Source organism: Populus trichocarpa, chromosome 1 (assembly GCF_000002775.5).
Source record: "Populus trichocarpa isolate Nisqually-1 chromosome 1, P.trichocarpa_v4.1, whole genome shotgun sequence".
In the NCBI taxonomy this organism is placed as follows: Eukaryota; Viridiplantae; Streptophyta; class Magnoliopsida; order Malpighiales; family Salicaceae; genus Populus; species Populus trichocarpa.
The window spans coordinates 49463070-49487213 of NC_037285.2; the positions used below are offsets into that span (position 1 = coordinate 49463070).

Genomic DNA, 24144 nt, shown 5'->3' on the forward strand with positions numbered 1-24144 from the left:
CAAAAATCATATTATATCAGCAAAAACAGTCATCCTCGCGTAGCTGGAGATATTTTTAAGTTTCAGCTAGTTGTAGAAGACAACTCCATCCTTGACTAGCTGCTTAAAGAACCTCGTCTCAATCATCAATTACGACTACCTCATGGCCTCTTTTCTAACAAAATCTCCTCTTCCCATGGACAGAAATCTACTTCTCACAACTTCAACTAGAGCACCAGCTACCATTATCTCACTTCGAACGTGCCACGACTTCCAGGAAGTGAAACAATTACATGCCCAGTTTGTTGTGTCAGGACTCCTTGGTTATCATCCTTTGTGTGCTAGGAGGCTCCTCGAGGCTTATGTTACTATGTCACAGATTTATTATGCCTTTTCGATCTTTGAGAGAATACCTTCTCCTGATGTGTTTGTTTATAACACCATGATTAGAGGCCTAACAATGGGTAAGTTTCTTCATGATTCTTTGTTACTGTATAAAGAATTCCTATTTGGGTACCTTGTACCAGACAACTTCACTTACACCTTTGTCCTCAAGGCATGCTCCCATTTGAAAGCTCCTTTTGAAGGTAAACAAGTGCATTGCCAGATAATTAAGGCAGGAATAGTACCAGATACTCATATCCATAGCTCCTTAATTCATATGTACACTAATTCAGGAAGCATAGACGATGCAGAACGTGTTCTTGGAGAATTCTCGGAAGAGAACACACTTGCTAAGAATGCCATGATTTCAGGTTACTTGACCGAGGGTCGTGTAGACAAGGCTAGAAAAATGTTTGATGACATGGCAGCGAAAGATGCAGCATCTTGGAGTGCATTAATAACAGGATATACAAAGAATGGTATGCACACTGAGGCATTAGCTCTTTTTCAAGACATGATGGTTTCACACATCCTGCCAAATGAAGCAGCACTGGTGAGCCTGCTCTCTGCCTGTGGACAATTAGGAACATTGCATCAGGGAAGATGGATACATGCGTACATTGATAAAACTAGAGTTTTGATGAGCACTAAACTCACTACTGCTCTCATCGATATGTATGCTAAGAGTGGAAGCATTGAGTGTGGCTATGGATTATTTCAGAAAATGGCCCGGAGAGACGTTGTAACTTGGGGAGTTATGATTTCAGCTTTTGCCATCCATGGCCATGCTAGCAAATGTTTTCAACTGTTTGATGAGATGCTTGCTGATGGGATTCGTCCAAATAAAGTCATATTTGTGGCCATACTTTCAGCCTGCTCTCATGCTGGTTGTGTTGAAGAAGGACGACAATATTTCAGTCAAATGGAACATGGTTTCGGAATAAAACCATCTATTGAACATTATGGATGCATGGTAGACCTCCTTGGCCGTGCCGGGCTACTGGCAGACGCAGAACAACTGATCCTTTCAATGCCAAAACAGCCTAATTCGATCATCTGGGGTTCATTGCTAGGTGCTTGTAGAACTCACAATGACCTCAAGAGAGGGACTTGGGCCTTCGAGAACTTGATGGAGCTTGAGCCGACATCAGGGGACCGGCACAAATTAGCAGGGCTCATGTTTGCTAATGCAGGAGAGAAGGAAGAAGCTGCTAAGATAAGGAAGATGATCCATGAAAAAGAAATGGTGACAACTTGTGGATCTAGTTTCATTGAGGTGGAAGGCGCGGTCCATGAGTTCACAGTGGGTTATACTGTTCATAATAAAGCAAGAGATATATGAAATACTGCAAGGTGTCTATACAGTTCGAGACTGCTAATGATTTTTCTTCCAAGTCTGTATGCAAAGCAAAACAAAGAGGACGAGAGGACATAGATTCATGCCTTTTGTTTCGTGGATCTAGGGCATTATCCATCCCATTACCTCCACGTTACTTGTTCTTAATCGATTCAATATGAAAGGCAAGTTGGAACAAAGAAACTGTGAATCATGCCCACTTCATCACAAACTAGAGTTAATAAACTGACTTCCAAGTTCATGTTTCCAAGATAGATCACAAGCAGGAAACAATATTCATTAGCTTTGTTTACATACTCAGTTTTGATATGTATACACATACAGCAACAAACTCTTATTCGAGGATGCTCATATTCCAAGAATAAACCGAACTTGCAAACAGAACTAAGGTTTCCCTGGCAATGTGGATTTTCGAGTTCATTCTTTTAAGAAACCTCCTCACAGAAAGAAGATTCAAGACAAACTTTAGAAAAAAATTGAAAATGTAAAATTGAAATATAAATAAAGAAATTTTGGCAATCTTCATCATGTGAGCAGAGTTTGGCTTCTTTCCCACTGCTTCTTTATTATAGATGATAAACAAGGCCCCTGGAAGCTGCCGAATCTATACAAGCCTGATTTACCATGCAAGGGTAAATCTGGACTTCCGTCTAAATTGTTTTTTCCTTACACACCAGGACCCAGGAAAGGTGCTCAACTGTATAGAAAGAAAGGTGAGGTAAGGCCTTCACATGGGAAAATGGCGTGGTATGTGACCCAGACCAAGATGCTTGAGACTCCAAGTCATCAAACAACACCAGAGTCGAGAAAAGGTGAATAAATTATCATGATCATGAATGAAAGTCAAAATTGAGAGAAGACGAAGAGCCCAATAGTTATGCAGAAACCAACTATGGTCACTTCAGGATGTACAGCAACTAAACATAACAGTTGTGAATATGTCCAGTTTTGCATGATCTAAATAATTGGTGATGAAGTAACTTACATTGCCAATAAGCTTTGCCCCAATCCATGCACTGTCTGCGCCATAAGGAGGAGAAATGACTCTTATTCCATTAGAAATGGATGGGGGAAGAAGTCCATGCAATTCCTTCTCTAGCCTTTCTGGAAACATTTCAAAAATATAGGTTCATATACTTCATAAGCACGTGTCCTTGCTAATTTTATTCAATTTCTTAACTTTCTAGATTAGATTCTTGTGCCAACCCAATCATTATTTATAATTCTATTTTTTTTTACCTGCAAGTCCTGGGAGACAAGCAGTCCCTCCTGACAAAACTATAGTCTTGAACCAAGCATCATCTTCAGTTAATTCCGCAGCATGACAGTGGTCCATGCAAAGAGCTACAGCCTGCTGCAAACCCATTGCACACCTGTACCATGTGCAAATGAAAACATTTCAGCCTACCGTCATGGTTTTATTATTTTGGTGGTGTAAGGTATAAAAAATATTTTGGTTGTTGGATTGTGAAATAATGTGAACGTGAAAATATGGACATGGTGCAGGCTAAAGGCATCAATTTAAATGAAAACATGCAGTGCTGGATTCCAAATATACACATTAGGGTTTGAAAAACAATGAAGTTTATCCAAGAACAACATCAATATGAGATTTATTCCAAGCAAACAAGTTTTGTGGTCAAATACAGCTTATCCAAGGACAACATCAGTATGAGAAAGCTTCAAAAAAGAGTCCAATGAAAGTAGTGGATTGTGGGAAGATATGCACTTACACTCCAGCAATACATGGCTGGAATAGGACCTCCCCTGTTTTAAAGCGCTCTTTTGAAAGAGTGAACCATCCTTCTCCAGGTACTTCAAATGATGCTTGAGTGTCTTTATACAGTTCAGCTTCATAATCAGCAGCTACATAACATAGATTCTGTATTTCCATGGTTCCAACAGATCATGAGAAGAAAAAGGTTCACCATTGAAATAACAATACGAAGTTATCAATACAGCTAATTAGAACTTAGTTATGAAGGGTGGGAAAACTAGTCGGCCTTGAATTTGACCAAGTTCAGTAGGAGATAAAGCCACATTATGCAGCATGACAAGAAACACTGAAACAGTATACCTCTTTCAATGTGTGAACTGTGTGGAGTGATTCAAAATTAAGATTATTCTGCTGCATCTGTTCTCTAAGGAATCCTGTTACTTTTAATGCTCCCACACCCATGACTTCCACACCCACTGTGCGCATTACTTTACCATGTAAAACTGTAAAATGCAAAAGTCAGTATGCCAAAATCCTAAATCCCTATGATTTTGCAGCTTACCAGTTAGAAACAAGATTATTATAGAATGTAGAAACTTATAGAAAGTGAGTGAAGCATGAAAGAGCCCAGAATACCAAGCATATTACAGATTGCACGAGACAGGTTGAAACATGTGCAATTGATTAACAAATTTGGAAAAAAAAATCAGAAAGAATATAAATGACACATCATCAATAACCACAGAGGTCTACAAATCCTCTAGTTATAAATGTGAGCACAAGAAGGATAGCATGGTCAGCATTAAGAATGAACCAAAGTCTATTTCTAGTTCAATTTATGCAACATACGCCTCAGATCAAGTTCCAAACAATGAGGGCATTTTGACAGAACAGAAAGTAATCACTTACTTGGAACAACAGATGTGACTTGAAAACCAATATTAACAACAATTCCTGAAGTTCGTTGTGCTGCATACAGTGCTAAAGTTGCCTGTGTTTATCAACAAACATATCACATTAATGTTAAAAGATAGGCAGAACAATGCCAGAACCTTTACATTCTCTCACTGTAACTAGGAAATGTTAACACTCACCAACAAAACATGTAACAGAATAAGTTTTCCCACATTTCAAGATGGCATGAAATTGCATTTCATACAGCTACATAGCAGAAACTTCCTATTTGTAGAAATCTTTTCCATGCAATGATAATTAGTCTCTGGCATCCTTGATAAGTCCCATTTACTTTAACATATATATCAATTTGACCGGTTGAAAACATTGAGAAACTAGAGGAATTAGTTGACAAATAAAGCCAAACACACCTGATTAATGGCACAAACAGCTGGAACGTTCATGTCGAAAAGAGCTGTGTAGATAGCGTCTTTTAGTTGCCTTCTTGATGCTCTAGCAGATTCAGTATCTGCAATCATAAAGATTAGAGCAAGTTTAGAGAAATAGGTTATATAAGACCACCCAATCTAAGTTGTTGACATCATGAATCAACTATATAGTTTAAATTTGGAAGCATCTGGTCAGACATCATTAGAATTATTTCACCCTAGGTAGATAATAGAATAATGTCATCAATTTCAAAAGATCTAAAATACAATGAAAAAAAATGTGCAAGTGAAATTCCTCAAAGTAATTTCGTTGAAGTGATAGCTAACCATCATAATGGCAAAGTGGAAGGGAGACGACAATGGGATGTGCAGATGCTTTTACCTGCATCCTGTAAAGACTGGAGATATTTTCAGCACTGTCAAGTTCTAGAGGCCATAAAAAATGGAAAAAAGCCTATAAGGGGCAACAAAGCAAAAATAGGTTCATATATTGAGGATTAAAACCAGCATGCCACAAGTTAAAAATGTAATTAATGCTATCGGTTATCCAATGGAACTTGTATAAATCCTCCCAAAAGTGTTTCTTTAGAAAACAAGTTTTTCTACATGCAACGCAAGTTCACACACAAACACACTGAGATAAAAATGAAAAGGGGACATTTGAAAAGTGGAATTGGCTAACAAATTTCAAGAGAGAGAGGACAGACCTGCTATAAATAGTAGCAAAAAAATGTTGAAGCCTGGAGTACATTGGAGATTCAATGTTGCCAAATTCCTGCTCGCCAGGTAATTTCATTACATATTGTCGAAAATTAAGAAAAATCCACATTGGTAATTATGAGAAATGCAGAAGATTTTCCTTCTGGAAAAGTTTCTTCCACAAATGCCAGAATGGCTAGTTACAAGAAAAAGCTCACCAAAAAAGTAGCTGACCGTCCAGACGGACAAGCATTTTTGCTCCAGCCATATTTGCAGTGGCCTGAACCACCTTTATCAAGAAGATTATAGAATAAAAAAAATGCGAAAAATCTTTCAAAAATATCGGTTTAAATAGAATGATTAATCAAGATGGTTAAGCAATGGAATTAGTCCTTTTTACATATATAATGCTTACCATCAACAATAACAGCACCAGGGACTTGCACCCTTTGCCCATATATACGCATGAATGACAGCTCTGTTATGGGACTAGAGAATGTCCTGTAATAAAATCACAAATTAATTTCAAATATTTTAAAAGAAATAATAATAGAAAAAAAACCCTTCAAATTTCCAATTCCAATACAAGTCTCACATTTTCCACTAATCTCTCTCCAAAAACAAATCCCAGTTCTATTCCCTCACAGTCAAAATCACTCAATCATCCACAACTAAGCAATCGATAATTGAAAAGCATTTCACTTTTACTATAGTTTAACGGTCTCAGAAAAACAATGATCATATATTTCACACAAAAAAAGAAGCTTGAAATGAAAATTGAGAAACTCACTGGATAGGATACCCGGATCGGAGATGAGTCTCAACAAAAAATACAGAATCCCAGGTATCATGATAATTTTGAAGAAAATAAATCCACAGGCGATTATCAGATACAAGTGGTCTCCATGACTTGCATACTACACTCAATCTTGCTGCATCTTTTGGCCCCACCAATCTCACTATTTGCAACACCACATCAATCGGTAGCCGATCAAAAGCTCCCAAAGATGATGATGATTCTGTGTAACTCAGTGGAGTCGTCACCGAGTCAATGCTCGAACTCGAGAAAGAAGTCGCCCTGTTCGACACCGATTCCCACACTTTCTTTAATAGCATCGCCATAGAAGAAATGGGTCTTCGCTGTTTCAATTCATGGTGGTGAGATTCAATGAGTTTTGCGGGAAAGTTCTGAGCTTTTGGTGTTTTTTTGCGCGTTTTGTAGGGAAACAGGCATGAAGGAAGGGAGAAGGAGGTGAATTTGGAGGAGGAGTCGAGGTGGTTGTGTGCAAGCGGAAGGACTAGTTAACACTGACGTGGATGGATATGATATCGACACGTGGATGAAAAGCTGCCAGATATGAGTGGTGAGTTAGTAACCCGGATTTGCAAAATCCATGAGTGAAATCCATTTATTTAATGTTTGAGATTCTCATTCAATACATGAGATTTTCCCTTACAGAATACATCGAATCTCTTACATGAATGGTTGATGATTTCCAAGACAAAGAGATTCATGAACACTGTTCTTAACTTGGAGTCATGATTTAAGAATTATGACATTAATTATGAACTAGTTTTGAACTGAAAGAGATGGAGCGCTGCCTGATACACTTGGAGAGCATCATCACCAGGCTTCACTTTTTACACTCGGAAAGCATAATGTAGCATCCCAGCTTTTTATTTTTGTGTTTTAAAATTGTTTTTTAAGAATTTAATATTTTTTTATTTTATTATTAAAAATTAATATTTTTTAAATATTTTTATATCATTTTAATATATTAATATTAAAAATAATTTTTAAAAATATTATGTTACTATATTTATAAATAAAAATCACTTTAAAAAACAACCGTAATTACACTCTCAAATATTATCTAACTTTATCGTCGGAATTATTTGAATCCAACCTAAAGACTTTCCTTAGATGACATCCTAGTTCATGCGGATCTTAAGCTCTTATTTTTTTTTAATTCAATCCCCTTTTTTTTATCATTTCCTTCTTGTTTTTTTCCTTTATAGTTTTATATTCTCATCTTTTTAACAATTATTCAAGTTGTTTTTAGACTACTCAAGTCATATCAATTCTCACGCCTAGACTAGTCAAGGAATTGGACCAGGAAGTTTTTTTCCTATCAATTTTGTCTTCAAATTTTTTTTATCAATTGGACACGTTGTTTTTAGATTGACCAAGTTAATTGAGGCATATTAAAACAATTCCCATGTAATTTAATTTTAATAACTTTAAACCTAAATTAGATTAAAAAAATCTGATTGATATCCTAGGCCGATTTTAATAATAATATAAAATAATTTATTATGATATGTATATATTCTTGTTACATTTAATTTTTTTTTAAATGTAGCGCCTGTTGACAACTAACATGCATTCATTTCGGATGGATTGGTTTTCAATTTATATGCAAATTATCTACTTGTTTCATACAAAGTTAGAATAAAAAAGTGTACCATGTTTAGTCACAATCTCGACAAATAAGCTATGGGATGGATAGAGGTGGAGCGGTGGTAAATTTTCTATTTTCTATGTTTCTATATAATTCGACAATATATATATATATATATATATATACAATCAAAATTAATGGACCCTAGGCAGACCATTTTTATATGAACTGGGTGCAATTTATATCTGGCTACAAACAAAAGAGCGAGAATTCAAGGATCCGCGGCCTATAAAAAATATTAGTCAAATCAATTATATATGGTGTAGTTTAATCCATTAAATTTTAAATTTATTCTTTAAAAATTATTAGTTTAAATTTTATAAATTTCAGGGGTCAGTAAAAACTTGTATGATCGTTAATTTTAGAACCCGTGAAATTAGTTAAGGTGCACATAAACTAGCTGAAAGACCCACATTAATTAAAAAAAATAGATATTATTCCAAACTTTGTTGATTTGGATGTTAAATTCCATTCATTCGTTGTATTTTTCTATTTTTTTTTATATCAGGTTATTTATATCCATTGTGCTATAAAAGGTTTTTCCATAGCAATAACTCGAGAGCATATATAAATTATTTATTCATTATATATAAAATAATATTCTTGTGTCAATTTATGCATCAATTAAAATTAACTTTTTATGATAATCTTAGACCATATTTGTTTCCTGAAATTCACTTTTCAAGAAACCACTTTCCAAACTTTCCTGTGTTTGTTTGCCATTAGAAAAGTTGGTCAACGAAAAACACTTTCCGGTCAACGGAAAACACTTTCCGGTCAAAGAAAAATTTGGTTTGGTTTCCAGGAAAATGTTTTCCCTTTTGGCTGTGTTTGTTTTCTGGAAAATGGTTTCCGGGAAACCACTTTCCAAACTTTCCTGTGTTTGTTTGCTATTAGAAAAGTTGGTCAACGGAAAACATTTTCCAGTCAAAGGAAAATTTGGCTTGGTTTTCAGGAAAGTGTTTTCCTGGAAAATTTGGGCGGAAAACACTTTCCGGAAGTTGTGAAAAATTTAGAAATGTCATTATTTGCCAATTATATCAAATTTGATCCTCAAACTTTTGATTGCTATATATAATTTGTTTTGAATATTTATTTTTCAATTTCATTTCTTAAAATTTAATTTTTATATTAATTTTGGTCCTTATTTTTATAATTGTTATTTTCTTTTTTCTTATTATTTTTTTATTGAAATTTTTTATCTATCAAATTTGGTCCTCATTTTTTTTATTGTTACTTATTTTATTTGAAATAATTTATGAAATGTTAATTATTATTATTTTAATTTATTCACCTTTCATTTTTTTTAAAATTTTTTAGATTTGATCTCTATTATTTTGATTATTATTTATTTTATTTGAGATAATTTATGAAATTATATATTTTTTTTCAATTTCATTCTCATTCAACTTTTTACTTTGTAAGATTTGTTCCTCATTATTTTAATAAACTTGAGAAAAATAAAATATTAATAAGTTATTTTACAGCTCATTTTCCATGACATAACCAAACACTGGAAAGTGTTTTCCAACTTATTTTCTATTACATTACCAAACATTGAAAAATACTTTCCCGAAATTCACTTTCCTGAAATTCACTTTTTAAAAAGAAATTACTTTCCAGCAAACAAATGAGATTAGAGACATGTAAAAATATATCTTTACATTGCCATGGTAGATTTAGATGAATGAATTGTTTATTTATGATTTTATAAACTAATTAATTAATTCTTGTCCTCATTGCACAAATAAAATAAATAAACAATAAAACCATAATTTAGTAGTAGTACAGTACTAAATTAAGGGTAACAAACAATTAATAATCCATCCACCTAAATTATTATTATTATTATTTAGTCTCTGATATTCTTCCTCTCTCTAGATCGACAAAAAGGAGCTTCCTTTCTCCAATCCCCAAATTTGCAACTCTCACACGCAGGTGCAATTTCTCATTTCCATGCCCTATTTCTCTTCCCCGATCTCAATGCTCCTCAATTTTGCTACTGACTTCCAAGACTCTATCACAATTCCTTCTTCTTCATCTTCTTCGGTTTTTTGGTTATAAAGTTTCTCACTTTAGGGTTTCTATCGATTCTCATGGTCTAGGTTTGTGATCCCTTTTTGTATTTGTAATCGTAATTAAGCTGGGGTTTGATTTTTTCTCGTAATCTTACTGAAATTTGTTGAAAGTTTGGGACTTTGAAATTCATTTTGTGTTTTGGTGTATTGGGGTTTCGATTTTCAGGTACCAGGATTGTTTAGTAATATTCTTTTGTTTAGGAATTGAGAAATTATGAGCTAATTTTGGATTTTTACCAAGTAATTGAAAATATAAATGGGGAACCTGGAAATGTTTTTGTAGGATTTAATTGCTTTTTAATCAATTTCAGTTTAATGCATTTTAGAGAGATGTGATGGAATGCTGTAATTCCTAACTTATCGAATGCTTAGATTAATAGTTAACCTAAATGAATAGGTTGATTTCTTTGTTCTTTTTTGTGCCACCCTGTAATTACTGGTTCCTGGGTGTTACTATTTTTTTTTGTTGTGAATTAGTTTGCTATATTTGGTCAGTGTCTGTCGTAGCGCAATTGTTATTGGTTATTTAACATTTAATTCCACCTCAAGTACCTATTGTGTTCCAACAAGCAGTGAAAACTAGCTTGTTCATTGATTAAATGATTGTTATTGTTTGTTTCTTCAATGTATCATCATGGGATATGAGGAAATATATCTGGATGGTCTGTTTTAGTAGTTTTTTGCTTCAAATTTGCTGTACATCTTATACGTGTGAAATTATGTGCTCTTTACATGTGGACATTTGTGTAATCCTTTCTTTCTTATAGACAACAAATCTACAGCTTTACTATTTTTCAAGCATTTTAATTTTTTAAATTCTGCAATTAGTCTTTGTGTTAATTTTGCTTTGTGGTTATGTTAGTTCCTGTTGATGCGTGACTGATTGGCTTGAGTTGATATTGTTGGGTAGGTGTGGAATCATTAGTAAAATATGTCCCATTACCAAGGGGATGATGCTGAATACATGGCAGATGAATATGAAATGGAAGATGTTGATGATGACATGGACGAAGAATTTCGTGCTAGGGAGATGGGCTCAGACTCTGATGTTGATGAATATGACTACCCGGTTTGTGATCTCTACAACATTATTCTTACAGGCAATCCTAGACAATTATTGCCACTGTTACCTTGGTGGTTTAGAGAAATTAGCATTTTGTGTTGTTCTGCTGCAGAATAACAAAGTAGCTGACATGTCTGCTGCCGACGCTAGAAATGGAAAAGACATCCAGGGAATTCCTTGGGAAAGGCTTAGTGTTACTAGAGAGAAATACAGGCAAACAAGGCTAGAACAATACAAGAACTATGAGAACATACCCCATTCTGGGGAAGTTTCAAGAAAGGTGATTTCTGATTTCATCTCTTTTCTAAGTGCTCCGTGTCAGCAAGATTACTTCAACAGTTTCATAATCTCTTTTGTTGCATGCAGGATTGCAAAATTACTAAAAAGGGGGGCTTGTATTATGAGTTTAGACGAAATTCTAGATCTGTCAAATCAACCATTCTTCATTTTCAGGTTAGTGAGAAGCCAGTTTTTTCTACAGCGAAAATTGTGACAAATCATGGAGTCAGCATCTAGTAGATTTTTAGATTTATGATTGAGTGAAGATTAGCATGAAGTAATTGTGATTTTTGAGTGACTGACATACATTTATCTGTGATTTTTGGTGATGCAGTTGAGGAACTTGGTTTGGGCCACAACAAAGCATGATGTCTACCTCATGTCAAATTTCTCTGTCACTCATTGGTCCTCCTTAACTTGCAGCAAGTCTGATGTTCTTGATGTTTCTGGACATGTGGCACCAACTGAGGTCAGTTTTCGTGACACTTTCTTTAGCTGTGATGCAGATTGATATTTAGATTTGATTTCTTCCATGAAATTGATCAATTTATTCTGTCTTCTAGAAACATCCTGGAAGTCTGTTGGAAGGATTCACACAGACTCAAGTTAGTACTCTAGCAGTAAAAGGTAATTTGCTAGTTGCTGGAGGGTTCCAGGGAGAACTTATTTGCAAGGTAAGTTCAAGAATCTTTCTTTTGCAAGTCTTTTTCTTGAAACAGGTAAGAGACCATTGTTAGTAGATAAATGCCACTTGTATGAGGTGATGGTACTTTATCTGCTTGTATTGTCACTTGGAAGTTTAAAGTTTTTCATTAAGATTTTTGGAAACTATAATCATGTCACCTCTCAGATTTGATTTTAATGATTTCTCTGGTAGTAACAAACAAAGGCTAACAATCAAGCTTTTTTTTCTGGAATGCAGCATCTAGATCGGCCTGGAGTAAGCTTTTGTTCCAGAACAACTTATGATGATAATGCCATCACCAACGCTGTTGAGATTTATGACAGTCCAAGGTATTTATTTTCTATTGTACTGATGGTGGCCTATAACGTTTCAATGCAGAAATAACCTACCTTTGCTGTTTAAATTGCCAGTGGTGCAGTTCACTTCACTGCTTCAAACAATGACTGTGGAGTGAGAGACTTTGATATGGAGAAATATCAGCTCTCAAAGCATTTCTGTTTTCCTTGGCCCGTGAATGTGAGTAAATAATACCCAGTTTGGTTATTGGCCATGTTATTTCTTGTATTTGTAACCCATGTTCTACAATTTGTGATACTTGGAACTCTTGCACCGATTACTCTAACAATGCCACTCATAGTTTATCCTCTATCACCACATGCAGGTGGGTATTATGGAATTAGTGGCCTTCCAGATAAAAGGTTGGATTCCTTTTATAGAAAGAGGAGATCAAATCTTAGTAATAAATCTAAATTTTGTTTTCCACAAATACAGATTAGTACTGCACCTAAAATGTCTGGTCTTCTTCTTAGATTAACTGGTTCTGAGCCTTGTATTTATTGCTCTTGGATCATACATTGGGATTTAATTTATTGTTGCATCTTTCTGCAAGGGTTGCTCCATATGAAGTAATTCAACTGTTATCAGTGCTGTATCTTTAGCCTCCTCACCGAGTGGTTGTTAGGCACTGGGTGAGGAATGACACATCAAGCATTCAGGGAATCAGCTACTTATGATATTAATTTGATGGCATGCTGACAATTTGTTGTATAAAGAATATTATTTCCTTGTCTCTGCAATGTTGAGTCCATTTTGCTTGATTGTATAAATGTTGTTTTCTTGAGTTATGTTTTTGCAAGGGGAGGCATGATGATGTAGTTGTTGCGTTTCAAGATAGAAGGGGTGGCTGAGGCCAGATTGCTTTAACAACTGGAACATGCATAGAAACATTTGATGGTAATATCATGTTTTTTGTGTCATGTATGCAGCATACTTCCCTTAGTCCTGATGGAAAGCTTCTAACAATTGTCGGGGACAACCCAGCTGGTATGTTGGTGGACTCCAGCACTGGAAAGGTACTTGTCTTTCCTGGCCATCAACTTTTCAAATATGAATTCTGCATAGTATACGTGGTAATCTGAATTTTGAATGCTTACAGACAGTGGCATCCTTGTCTGGGCATTGGGATTTCTCTTTTGCATCAGCGTGGCATCCTGATGGGGTCACCTTTGCTACTGGGAACCAGGACAAAACATGCCGCATTTGGGATGCTCGAAACCTGTCCGAGTCAGTTGCTGTTTTGAAGGGAAATCTTGGTGCAATTCGATCAATTCGTTTCACATCTGATGGCCAATATATGGCAATGGCTGAGCCTGCAGATTTTGTGCATGTTTATGATGCAAAAAATGGGTATGAAAAGGAGCAGGAGATTGATTTCTTTGGTGAGATATCTGGTGTGTCATTCAGTCCTGACACAGAGGCTCTTTACATTGGAGTGTGGGATCGCACATATGGTAGCCTCCTTGAGTATGGCCGTTGCCGGAACTATTCATACCTTGACTCCTTTGTTTGAGTTGACTGCAGATATGTGTGTTGGTATGGTTTTTTTTTTCCTTGATGCAATTGAGGAACACAATAAAATCATACAATGTAGAATAAGGTTTAGGTGTATATGTATTGCTGTTGTGGAATTTTAGGTTCTCGTGGTTCTATTAGTCTTGGTGCCACTGTTGTTGGGTTATTATAAGATGTGTAGAAAGGAGGGTATGTACAGGAGGCTAGAAAGTAACATTCAATGCGAACAACAAAATGAAATCAAACTTCTGCTTCTTCAGGTAGAGGACATTTTGTAACTTTTTTCCACTTTCCATTGTCTTAGTGATCTTATTTCTTGTGATTTCTCGTCTTTCTGATTGGTTTCCTGCTTCACCTTTTTGCAATTTGCAAGGTGAAAAGGAGATTAATGATCGTAACTAATCTTTTTTTCCCCTAATTATTTGAGATTCACTAGTGAACTTGCTTTCTGATATGGGCTATGCAATTCTTGACGAAACGTAGAAAGTTATCAACAACAAGGCGACATCCCTTGCACAGGTACCTTTCAGGTCCTCCCATTCTGGTATCGAATCTAAGACGTTGATGGCACCTTTTCCTACAAACGTCCAATTAATCATCTTCCTGATCATATGATCAGGACTGCTACTTTTACCTTTCACCAGTTTCATTGTTATTTTTATGTTCCTTTTCTTCTAGGCTAAAGGCACCGATAGAGTGTCTAATTCTCCTTTACACTTGATCTCTTACTGGTTTTGGACCAACCCTTTATAAGCAACCAACCACCTTGAATTTGGTAGTAGCATCTGCAGCAGATCCTTTATTCTGATAATTCTCTATAAACATGTTTATTAATTAACTTTCATCCTGTAGCAATTTGCAATGTATGATCTACACATGATTTTCCATTAGGGAACTGTTTCTTGTAACCTCGGCATAACTTTTGTTCAAGATGATCAACAAATTAAGAACAATACCAAAGTTTGATGATGGGATTAGAACAGCAGTGACTTGTGATTTGGGGAGAACGTGAGTGTCTATTTAATTATATTTGATTAAGCAGAAAAGGCAACCCGACTAGGTTTTGTTTTTGGCTTCTTGATTAGTGCCTGTTTGTATGACCAGAGATAAAAAAAAAAATCAAATAGAAATGTAAAAAAAAGAAGAAGAAGCTTTGTTTATTTTATAAATAATAAACATAGTTTATCTCCAATATTAATTTTGGGATATTCCAAGTTTAGGGCAAACATTCAAATTTTTTTACAACTTGTCCTTGGAGGCTAGACAATTATGAAAGTGGTGTGAAAATTCCAGGGACACCATTCGCATTTAGGGCCAAAAATCTCTAATCCACAAAGAACCAATGAAGCAAGGCCAGCTCACCAACCACAATCTTCCTGCTATCATTTCCATCCTCACAACATAATCTCCCTTGGCTACTCTATATCTCAACCACCACTAGTGGAATATATGATCTTTATCCACCATTGCACAATCTCAACATCTCCAGATTTCTCATAATCCAAGCCTCTCTTCAACTCACAAGGCAGGCGCACTTCCACCGATGGCAACCTCTAGCCTGCTCTTCACGCCCACTATCCAAAAGAACCACCACAACCTCACCCCATCCAACCTCTCATTCCAAGGCCTTAGACCCCTCACCAGGGCCAAAACCACCTCCCTCTCCAAGATCAGCACCGCTGCACCAAAAAGGAGCTTAGCTGTGAAAGCAGAGCTTAACCCATCACTGGTCATAAGCTTGAGCACAGGGGTATCACTCTTTTTGGGAAGGTTTGTGTTCTTTAACTTCCAAAGGGAGAACGTGGCAAAACAAGTGCCTGAGCAGAATGGTTTGACTCACTTTGAGGCAGGAGATAAGCGTGCCAAGGAATATGTAAGCCTCCTGAAATCAAATGATCCAGTTGGTTTCAACATTGTTGATGTTCTTGCTTGGGGATCCATTGGCCATATTGTTGCCTACTACATCTTAGCCACAGCCAGCAATGGCTATGACTGGGATCCCAGCTTCCCATGTTGCTTTTAGATTTATTGTTCTGCCTTCAATTGATTGTGCTTCACTTGTGTAAACCTTGTATAGTGGTTCATTAGAGAGGCTTTTTTTTTTTGTGGGAAATTTAAGGTTCGGATGATCATCTTAAATATGTGTAATCTTTCCCTTTCCTTGCCTTGTGATGTTCAATTGAAGCTCCAAAATAATTTTTTTAAAAAAAATTATGGCCGAGGGTTTCGCACGGTATCACAACAATAATTAAAAAGATTAGGAAAAACAATATATTTAGTTTCTTGTTCAACATCTTGTTTAAAATATTTTCACCTAATATTTAGGTACTAAAAACTCTAATCAATAAAAATATCAAAATTAAATTGCAAAAAAAAAAAAAAAAAACCCTGAAATATCATACTAAAATAAGTCTAAGAGTTTCTTATGTTATGCTATTAATGATCTGCCTGCATATAATATTTCTCATTGTAATACCAGTAAATATTGAAGTGACGACAGTAAATATTGAGGTTGATATTTCAGCTTTTAACTATAATATTATGTGACATTGATCTTTTTTTAAAGTCAAACATTATCATTAGTCACCATTTTATATGACATACTTTAACATTTCTATTATACTCCATTCAACAAGACAAACTTAACATTTTCATTTCATCATTCAATAGTAAGTTTATTAGAAATCAAGTTTCATAATTTGTTTTATATAGGGTTATTATGGTCTCATGACTCGGATCATGAATTCGAAAGGTTAATCCAGGTTAACTTGGGTTGATCCAATATATTATTGTTTCAATATTTTAAAAAAAAATATCATCTTGAATTTTGATACAAGAAGAAGGAAAAGGATAAAGAAGATATTGATGATGGCATGTAATACTATCTCTCTTCTTTACAATCAGAATTAGGGTTTGAATTTCATGGTGATGGTGATGCAGCTGAGACTAGATCCTCAGAAGATAAGTTTAAAACTGCTGCTTTAGATCAAGATAGTGAGAAAAGTCTTACAGACGATTGCAGCCTTGAAACAGAAGGGAATTGTAGAAGAATTAGGAAGTACCAAAAGAGGTTCGCTGGGGTCAGTAAGAAGCTTATTTTCTATTATTTAAGCTTTTTTTTTTAGAAATTATATTATTGTTTTAGTTTTAGGTGAATATAACAAGTAATAATTAATTAGCTTTTTACTAAAAATGAAAAGTTAATATAACGACTAATATTTAGCTGTATAAAAAAAATGTATTAAATTCCAATTCTAGTCCAGAAGTATACACTTAAATTTTAATTATGATACTCAAGGAGGACTAACTAAGCACCTATTTTTAATTTGATTCTCGTCATTGACATGCACCAAATCTTGCATGTTCGGCTTGTACTTCCTTGGTAAACTAGAGGCTTTGCAATTAAGGTAGCTTCAAGCACCAGCCAACTACTAATAGTTTTGCTTCCAAGAAACTAGAAGAAGAAAACAAGAAGATCGATTTGCCTTGCTGCTAGGAAGGAACAAAAACAATAACCTAACGAAAGCAGCTCCATTCACTGTCATCGAGCAGCAGCAGCACCATCAGTTTCATTTAGACATTTATACGAGACCAAGGATTCAACACCATTGCATGGTTGGCATTCGACACCAGAATAACCTGAAATTAAAATCCCAATTCCCCCCTTGGAACCATGTTTTTATCAATCAAACATGATCAACTTGAATACAATCCGAGCTTCAACTCATAAAAGGGGCATCACCAAAAGGAAAAGGAAAAGGATAAAAAGACCCTATCATCTTAAGAGCTTTACTCAACAGAAATATAAGAAGAAATGAATTACAAGAGCGACAACGAAAATCAAAGACTTTGTTACAACTACAACCCCATCGTCTACTCCAACCCCAAAAAAGAGAGAACATTCTACGTGAAAATATGATATCCAATCTTTGCTTACAGATGTTGAGAATGGACAGAGAAGAAAGACCTGTTGTTTTATTTAAGTGGGCGCAACCACCCCAGAAGAGGGTGATAACTGCAACACTAATAGCCAAAAAACCAAGAAAAGCAAAATCAACTGGATGAAAAAACATGCAGTAACCTTACATACTTTGCTCTGCATCTTAAACACCTCTTCGGTCCCTAAAACATCTCCACAGTATTTTTCTAGCTGCTCCGCTTGTTTCTTTAGTGACGCAGCCTTGATTTCTGCTTCTCCTAGCTTATTTAGCATCTGCACTTGCTCACCAGCCAGAGCCTGTTGTTCCTCAAATAGGGTGATTTGATCACCTGCAGCAAGTCTCAACTTCTGCAGATTCCTTGTTAATGCCAGACACTTAATCTCAGCCTCGATCTTTTGCTTGAAAAGGCCCTCAAGCTCGTTCTCAATCTCTCTAGATTTCTCTTGTTGCAATTCCGCGGTACTCGCTGATTCTTCTTTCGGTGACTTGTCACCATTCAAGGAGGCTTCCAGTTCAGCAACCACCGTCTCCTTCATCTTGAGCATAGCCTTGGTCAACTCCAGGCTGCTTTCCAAGTATTTTACATTCTGTGTTAAGCTTAATACTTGGAACTCCAATGAACTTGATTCTTTGAAACTTTCAGAATCAAACTTGTCAGATAAGCTCGATTCATGGATTTCTGGATCAGCTAAAGAGGAATCTTCCACTACACTGCTAACCTTCCCGATCTCCCCCAATTTTTGAACCTCTGCAAGAGAAGACATATAACTCAGTTAACTATGCTATCATACTACCTTTCCATTTTATCTTGCAGAAAATGGACACAAGGTCTTCATCCACAACAAATTTATCTGATGCAACAGATGTGCCATCAAAAACTTGAATGAAAGGATAAATGCTATCTAGAGGTATCAACAGGTGAGGGAAAAGGGAAACACCAGGAACCAATTCAACACCAGACAAGTGACCCAAATTAGGAGACTGACCATAATTACCTAAGACATGGATCAATTCCATACATAAAATGGGGCGAAAACACCGTGTGCCCCAGACTGGAATACATTATGAATGCCACTTCAAAATGATGACCATGTAATTCAAGCCCGTATCTTGCTTCCAAGCAACACTTAATATAAAACGATAATTAATTTCAAAGTAATTGGCAATTAAACGGCTCAGATGAAAAATCCTGAATTGCATAAAAGGGAGATAATTGTTTTTACTGGAATCACCTAACTTCTGCTTTCTTAGATTAGAAAGGTAAGTGGAGTTTAAACAAACAATAGCAGTAGGACAGTAGGGTTCGACTTCCACAGACTGCAAGTCCCAATGTTGACCATCAGCTGCAGGCCTTAAGGACTGTGCTCAGCCAGGCACATCTCTTGCAGGGAGGGCTCTGGGCCTGGGTTGGTGGAGGATTAGTCAAGTCCAACGATGGATACCCCACCTCCTCAATACTAAAGAAAGAAAATGGATTTGAAATGTAAGTTCCAGATTGAAAATTGATATAAAGGGAGAAAGAAGCATTCAGCCAGTGGGAGATGATTGTTATTGGCTGCCCTAACATTTGTGTTTTGGATTGAAGATGCAAGTTCCAATTAAAAACAGATACTGACAGAGAAAGAAACACTCAGCCTGTTAGAACACAACCTAAAGCGTGAGATCAATATTTACATCACAAAGAAAAGACTGGCTAACCATATGTCCTCGTGCAAACCAGTTAGTGCAAACCAGTTATACCAAGTACGAAGCAAAATACAAATCTTTGAATGTGTAACAGGAATAAACAGCAGGAACATGATTAGTCTTGGAATATAAATCTTTCTACCTTCAAATTGAAATATGTGTAGTAAAATAACACCAAAATCCTATTGATAGCACGTACGCTGAGCTACTGCTCTTCCTTCTAAGAACCATGCTTCTCAATAATTTGACAATTACATTTCTGAAAAATGCTGATTACTATCGATTAGGTATGTGTCTATAAGGAGAAAAGGCAAAACAATTACATAGATACCTGGAAGAAGCATTTACAGGACTATCTACAAAAAACTGTCAACCTCTAAAACCAAACAGCTATAGCAAAAACAAATTATGAGGTATGATACAACTGCAAATCAACAATACAATATATGATAGCACACAAATGGCCTATATAAAACACGTCATAAAAAAAGGATTATCGAATCCGATAAAAGAAAGTCAAACCAACCGTTTTCAAGAGCTTTTTGCACGGATTGGAGAGAAAGTATAGACTCAACCCATTGATCCTGATCTGCCGAGGGTCGGTGATCAACCCTTTTTTCTCCCTTATCTGTCCAAGATGCTTCCGCAGCTAATTCATCTTCTGAAACATCTTCAACTTCTCCAACATTCTCCTGCCCATAACCAGTATGTACTTCCCCGCTGAATTGTTGTTCACCTGCATGGGCTTCATCGCTGTTTTCTCCGTCGTAAATCATTGACCTTCCACCTTGCTTTCCGTTACTGGTCACAGAACAATCACCCTGCATAAAGACAAAGTTGGAGCTTCTTGAATCAGATTCCATGCTGGAATGAGAGTTTTCCTTCTCGATTTTGACCCTTTCTCCTCTAGGCTTCTTACCGTTTTCTACCCATCCCTTCCCTTGTTGAACCTGTTGAGCTGAACTACCCACACCCTTCCCACTCAAACTCTTCACCCTGTTCTTGTCCCGTGCATACCCTGACACTGCGGGCAGGTCATGCCTCACCCTAGGAGCACTAGCTGCTGTTGAGGACTTGCTACTCCGATCCTCACTATTCTCAGAATCCATGCCAGCAGTGAAAGCAGATGCAACCATAAATCTAGATTCCAAACTAGACCCACGGGTCACAAACGCATCACCAAGAGCCACATTTCTAAATAGATTAGCCGATCCAAAAGAACCATCGCTGTTTTGCATGACCTCAACCGGCTTTAAATTTGTTGGTTCAGCCGGATTCACAGCACCAGAGAATACTCGTTTCAAAACTTTACTGTTATCTGCATCGACACTAGCATCCTTAACAACATCTCTCCTAATTCGCCGCCATTTCTTCAAGCCAAATCCCTTAGTCGGAGGTGACCCTCCAGCAGGAGATATGGCCGTTGAAGGCGGTGACTTCCCTGAATTCCCCACTTGCTCACTTCCCACACCTTCCTCAACTTCTCCATCATGAGGCAATGTATTCGTATCACCATTACCATTAGCACCCATGTCATGAATTATCCCATTTGAACATGATCCATTAGCCTTTATCTTACTGTTATCACCATCACCATCACCATCACCATCACCATGATCTAAGGGACAGTCAGGGGTTGTGGATGGAATGGTGGTGGTTAATTCACTATCTTCAACAGATTCAAGCGCAGGACTTTCACTCTCCAAATCCATAAATCAGAGGTTTAAAGGGTAGTCTCTCTGGATCAAGATCAAGAACAAAGAACTATCATTCCAGCAGTATTATGCACAAAATCTGGAAAATAGAATAAAATATATAACACTTTGCATCAAATTCAAATAGCCCTTTTGATAACATGATTCAATTTTCCTATCCATGAACAGATTTAAATGAATTAAACAAATCCAAAAGAAAGCATAATTCAAAAGAGTGAGATATTATTGAAGGAAAAAAACAAAAGTGAAAGATAAAAGGATATACCTTTTTATATCCATAAAATTAAAAATGGAAGCTTTGAAATGAAAATTGAAGAAGAAAGGTGAATGGAATGATGGGGAAAATCAAAAGGAAATAGAAACCATAAACTGTGCTTGAACTTGCAATTTCGTACAGAGGCAGTGCGTCCTGGCGTGGCTGGAATGAAATTGTAATTATTCGTTGACGATTACTAGTAGTAGTAGTATTTTCTAAGAAATAATTAATATCAATAAATAAAAAAAAGAAAAGAATGAACGTGGAGAGAGGAAGATAGGGCCACATGGAAGAGGTAAGGATGGCCCAAGAACCCAACGTGTCCAAGTGGGGCATTGCTGGCCATTTGATCACCGTCACCACCTGTGATTCTTTCTAACACTAAAACATCAATTAACAACCACCCTGAGATCTCATCTGACGAAAGTGTCGGTCTCCTGCTAACATTATGCTCTTTACTGATAAACTATAGATATTCAACCAAAAGAACCACATGAAAAGACGAAATCGCCCCTGGGTTCTCCCCTTTCTTTCCCTTTGTTGTAAGGGCAGAAAGGTCGTTTAACAATCTTAAAAAAATTCAAAGACATAAACACCCTTTACTAGCTGTTCGTGTTTTTTTGGGCCAGGGGCTAAGTAAGTAATTACACTATTTTTAAAAAAGAAAAGAATTGTAGTAATCGCTAGCAATTCTTTGATGCGGAGTTTTAAAAACATGAAAAAAAATAATAGAAAATTCAATAATAAAAAATAAAATTGCCACAAAAACAATTAATTAAAAAAAAAACTCAAAATAAAATAAAATTTCCAAAGCCAGTCCTTTCTCAAATCAAAATAAAACACCATGGTTTGAGTGTTGTTTACTGTTTTTCTTTTTCATGGGTCCTCTGTCGGCTCTTGTTGGAATCTTGAGGGGTTTTTTATTAAGAAAAAAAAAGTTAAGATATTTAAGAAAGAGTGCTCCTTCTTTTAATTATATTATAAGTTAAAATCTTAAAAGAATTTATTTTTAATTCTCTTTTATTATTATTATTATTATTATTATTATTATTATTATTATTATTTATTGTCCCCTTAACATATGGTACATATATACAACATGGTTCGAATATAAAAATAATCCAATATTGTATGGTTACCAGCTTGAATTGTCTGGTTTTCTTTGTAATTTCTTGCCTTGTTACCAGAATCAAATTAATTTCTCTTTCTATACACACCATATTAATTGTAGGGTAATATTCACATACATCATTTAAATTATATTTGTCGTGTCTATCAATGATGATGTCCACTTGATTTGACTATGTAATAAGATATTGGTTATGAAATAATCCTACTTACTTAATTTGTTCATTTAAATAAAAATTTAAAGGGAAAATTATCTAACTATTTTATAACTTAGTTGATTTTATATTTATTCTTTGTGTTCTTAAAAATTATAGTTTATTTTCTAAGTTTTGCTACACGTCCTAAATTATTTTACAATTTAATTTATTTGACGTGTATAAAAAATATAAATTATAATTTTTTAAAAGATGAAAGATAGTATAAAAACAACTAAATTATAATTATATAAGATGATTAGTGTAATTTCTTAAGATTTAAATGAATTGTGAAATATTGGGGTAAGACTATGCAGTATATATATATATATATATATATATATATATATATATATATATATATATAGAAGTATACCGGGGTTCAAATATATATATACCAGCTTTTTATCATTTCCAAGTTCTATTTTTGTGGCTATAAAAATTGTAACTTCAATTTTATTTTCCTAAGAAGTAATTAAATCATGTCATCAACTAATATTTAAAGATGGATTTTGTTACAGATCTTGAAGATTAAGAATAGAATTCAAAAGGCAAAACTTGGAGTTTTTTTTTTAAATGGAATTAATGGATTGTACTTTGGGATAAAGGATAACTCAATCTTCAATCTTCAAGATAGGATCACTAGATTAACTGTTCCCTCCCAAAAAGAGGCAGACAAAGAATATCAGAAAGAAACCCTAGGTTATGAGGGAATCAGAATATTTTTTTTTATACTTGTTGTGATCGTGCATGGGCTCCATTAATATCGAACACGATTTTTTATCCAAAGGAAGATTGAAAGACATATATATATATATATATATATATATATATATATGATCAAAGCCATAAAATTTGCTATCTATCCGTCACTTCATGCATGAATCTGTTAGAATTCTACACGACACTATATATATGAATCTGAGAATGGATATATAGTTAATTTGACGAGTCTCTTGTTCTTCCTAGGTTAAAGCTTTTAGATGTGTGTGTGCTTCTTTCTTTATATTCAGCATTATAGAGTACATACATTTAATGTCTATTCTTCTCTGGCAGATCTCTCAAATCAAAATTATTGGTCTCTTCCCTTTCTTTAATTAATTGATAATCGAACGATACTAACCTGAGGTTTTAGCTTGCTAGCATACAATGTCTGGCCAAAAGAGACTTAAATTGTGGAAAGTTACTGCTGGATGGCACTGAAATACCTCAGAATAGTTAGGTTCAGAAAAGTTTTTAGTATGTGTTAGTTTGGTGTTTTATTTCTTGCTCGTCGAAACTTCAATATTGATAGCCTTTCAGTAGAGTTTAACCAATAGAACTCTGA

General features: G+C 35.4%; 5 protein-coding genes across 11 annotated transcripts; 3 read left to right on the plus strand and 2 right to left on the minus strand.

The window, feature by feature from the left end:
- Positions 1-18: 18 nt before the first annotated feature.
- LOC7457670 (pentatricopeptide repeat-containing protein At5g66520) lies at positions 19-1995 on the plus strand. 4 transcript variants are annotated; one of them, XM_024599991.2, is made up of 2 exons: positions 19-443; positions 555-1995. In XM_024599991.2, exons 1-2 carry the CDS (start codon positions 143-145, stop codon positions 1703-1705), a joined length of 1452 nt encoding a protein of 483 aa, XP_024455759.1. In that variant the 5' UTR covers positions 19-142; the 3' UTR covers positions 1706-1995. The 4 variants fall into 4 exon arrangements, with proteins under 4 accessions (XP_024455759.1, XP_024455762.1, XP_024455766.1 ...); XM_024599994.2 differs by having other exon boundaries at positions 657-1995; XM_024599998.2 differs by having other exon boundaries at positions 735-1995.
- LOC7457671 (actin-related protein 8) lies at positions 1975-6881 on the minus strand. Of its 2 annotated transcripts, none has more exons than XM_002300552.4 (12): positions 6270-6881; positions 5895-5980; positions 5698-5768; positions 5488-5555; positions 5108-5169; positions 4763-4860; positions 4347-4428; positions 3798-3940; positions 3454-3602; positions 2960-3093; positions 2706-2824; positions 1975-2417 (listed from the first exon to the last, which is right to left on the minus strand). In XM_002300552.4, the coding sequence occupies exons 1-12, from the start codon at positions 6599-6601 to the stop codon at positions 2340-2342; spliced, it is 1422 nt and encodes a 473-aa protein (XP_002300588.4). In that variant the 5' UTR covers positions 6602-6881; the 3' UTR covers positions 1975-2339. The 2 variants fall into 2 exon arrangements, with proteins under 2 accessions (XP_002300588.4, XP_024455774.2); XM_024600006.2 differs by having other exon boundaries at positions 5108-5178; positions 6270-6880.
- Positions 6882-9750: 2869 nt separating this feature from the next.
- LOC7471712 (uncharacterized WD repeat-containing protein C2A9.03) lies at positions 9751-14175 on the plus strand. Of its 2 annotated transcripts, none has more exons than XM_002299043.4 (10): positions 9751-9879; positions 10930-11088; positions 11195-11362; positions 11449-11535; positions 11696-11830; positions 11925-12035; positions 12284-12375; positions 12457-12562; positions 13312-13398; positions 13482-14175. In XM_002299043.4, exons 2-10 carry the CDS (start codon positions 10951-10953, stop codon positions 13893-13895), a joined length of 1338 nt encoding a protein of 445 aa, XP_002299079.1. In that variant the 5' UTR covers positions 9751-9879; positions 10930-10950; the 3' UTR covers positions 13896-14175. The 2 variants fall into 2 exon arrangements, with proteins under 2 accessions (XP_002299079.1, XP_024439206.1); XM_024583438.2 differs by having other exon boundaries at positions 9790-10046.
- Positions 14176-15037: 862 nt separating this feature from the next.
- LOC7457672 (photosystem I reaction center subunit V, chloroplastic) lies at positions 15038-16188 on the plus strand. Its single transcript, XM_002299044.4, has one exon. It carries the CDS (start codon positions 15441-15443, stop codon positions 15918-15920), a length of 480 nt encoding a protein of 159 aa, XP_002299080.1. The 5' UTR covers positions 15038-15440; the 3' UTR covers positions 15921-16188.
- A 1468-nt stretch (positions 16189-17656) lies between these two features.
- On the minus strand, positions 17657-21911 carry LOC7457673 (WPP domain-interacting protein 2). Of its 2 annotated transcripts, none has more exons than XM_024586714.2 (3): positions 21505-21911; positions 20051-21263; positions 17657-18586 (listed from the first exon to the last, which is right to left on the minus strand). In XM_024586714.2, exons 2-3 carry the CDS (start codon positions 21234-21236, stop codon positions 17877-17879), a joined length of 1896 nt encoding a protein of 631 aa, XP_024442482.1. In that variant the 5' UTR covers positions 21237-21263; positions 21505-21911; the 3' UTR covers positions 17657-17876. The 2 variants fall into 2 exon arrangements, with proteins under 2 accessions (XP_024442482.1, XP_024442489.1); XM_024586721.2 differs by having other exon boundaries at positions 20051-21318; positions 21505-21877.
- Between the last annotated feature and the right edge of the window lie 2233 nt (positions 21912-24144).

Excerpts from the sequence above, each read along its gene's own strand:
- LOC7457672 (XM_002299044.4), top strand. The coding sequence starts at position 15,441 with ATGGCAACCTCTAGCCTGCTCTTCACGCCCACTATCCAAAAGAACCAC.
- LOC7457670 (XM_024599982.2), top strand. The coding sequence starts at position 143 with ATGGCCTCTTTTCTAACAAAATCTCCTCTTCCCATGGACAGAAATCTA.
- LOC7457671 (XM_024600006.2), bottom strand. The coding sequence starts at position 6,601 with ATGGCGATGCTATTAAAGAAAGTGTGGGAATCGGTGTCGAACAGGGCG. Across the intron at positions 4,429-4,762 it reads CTGTTTGTGCCATTAATCAG|GCAACTTTAGCACTGTATGC; the intron begins GTGTGTTTGGCT and ends TGATAAACACAG. Across the intron at positions 3,094-3,453 it reads CAGCCATGTATTGCTGGAGT|GTGTGCAATGGGTTTGCAGC; the intron begins GTAAGTGCATAT and ends CACATGGTACAG.
- LOC7457673 (XM_024586714.2), bottom strand. The coding sequence starts at position 21,236 with ATGGATTTGGAGAGTGAAAGTCCTGCGCTTGAATCTGTTGAAGATAGT. Across the intron at positions 18,587-20,050 it reads GCAAAAAGCTCTTGAAAACG|AGGTTCAAAAATTGGGGGAG; the intron begins GTTGGTTTGACT and ends CTTCTCTTGCAG.
- LOC7471712 (XM_002299043.4), top strand. The coding sequence starts at position 10,951 with ATGTCCCATTACCAAGGGGATGATGCTGAATACATGGCAGATGAATAT. Across the intron at positions 11,831-11,924 it reads GACATGTGGCACCAACTGAG|AAACATCCTGGAAGTCTGTT; the intron begins GTCAGTTTTCGT and ends TCTGTCTTCTAG. Across the intron at positions 13,399-13,481 it reads TGGACTCCAGCACTGGAAAG|ACAGTGGCATCCTTGTCTGG; the intron begins GTACTTGTCTTT and ends GAATGCTTACAG.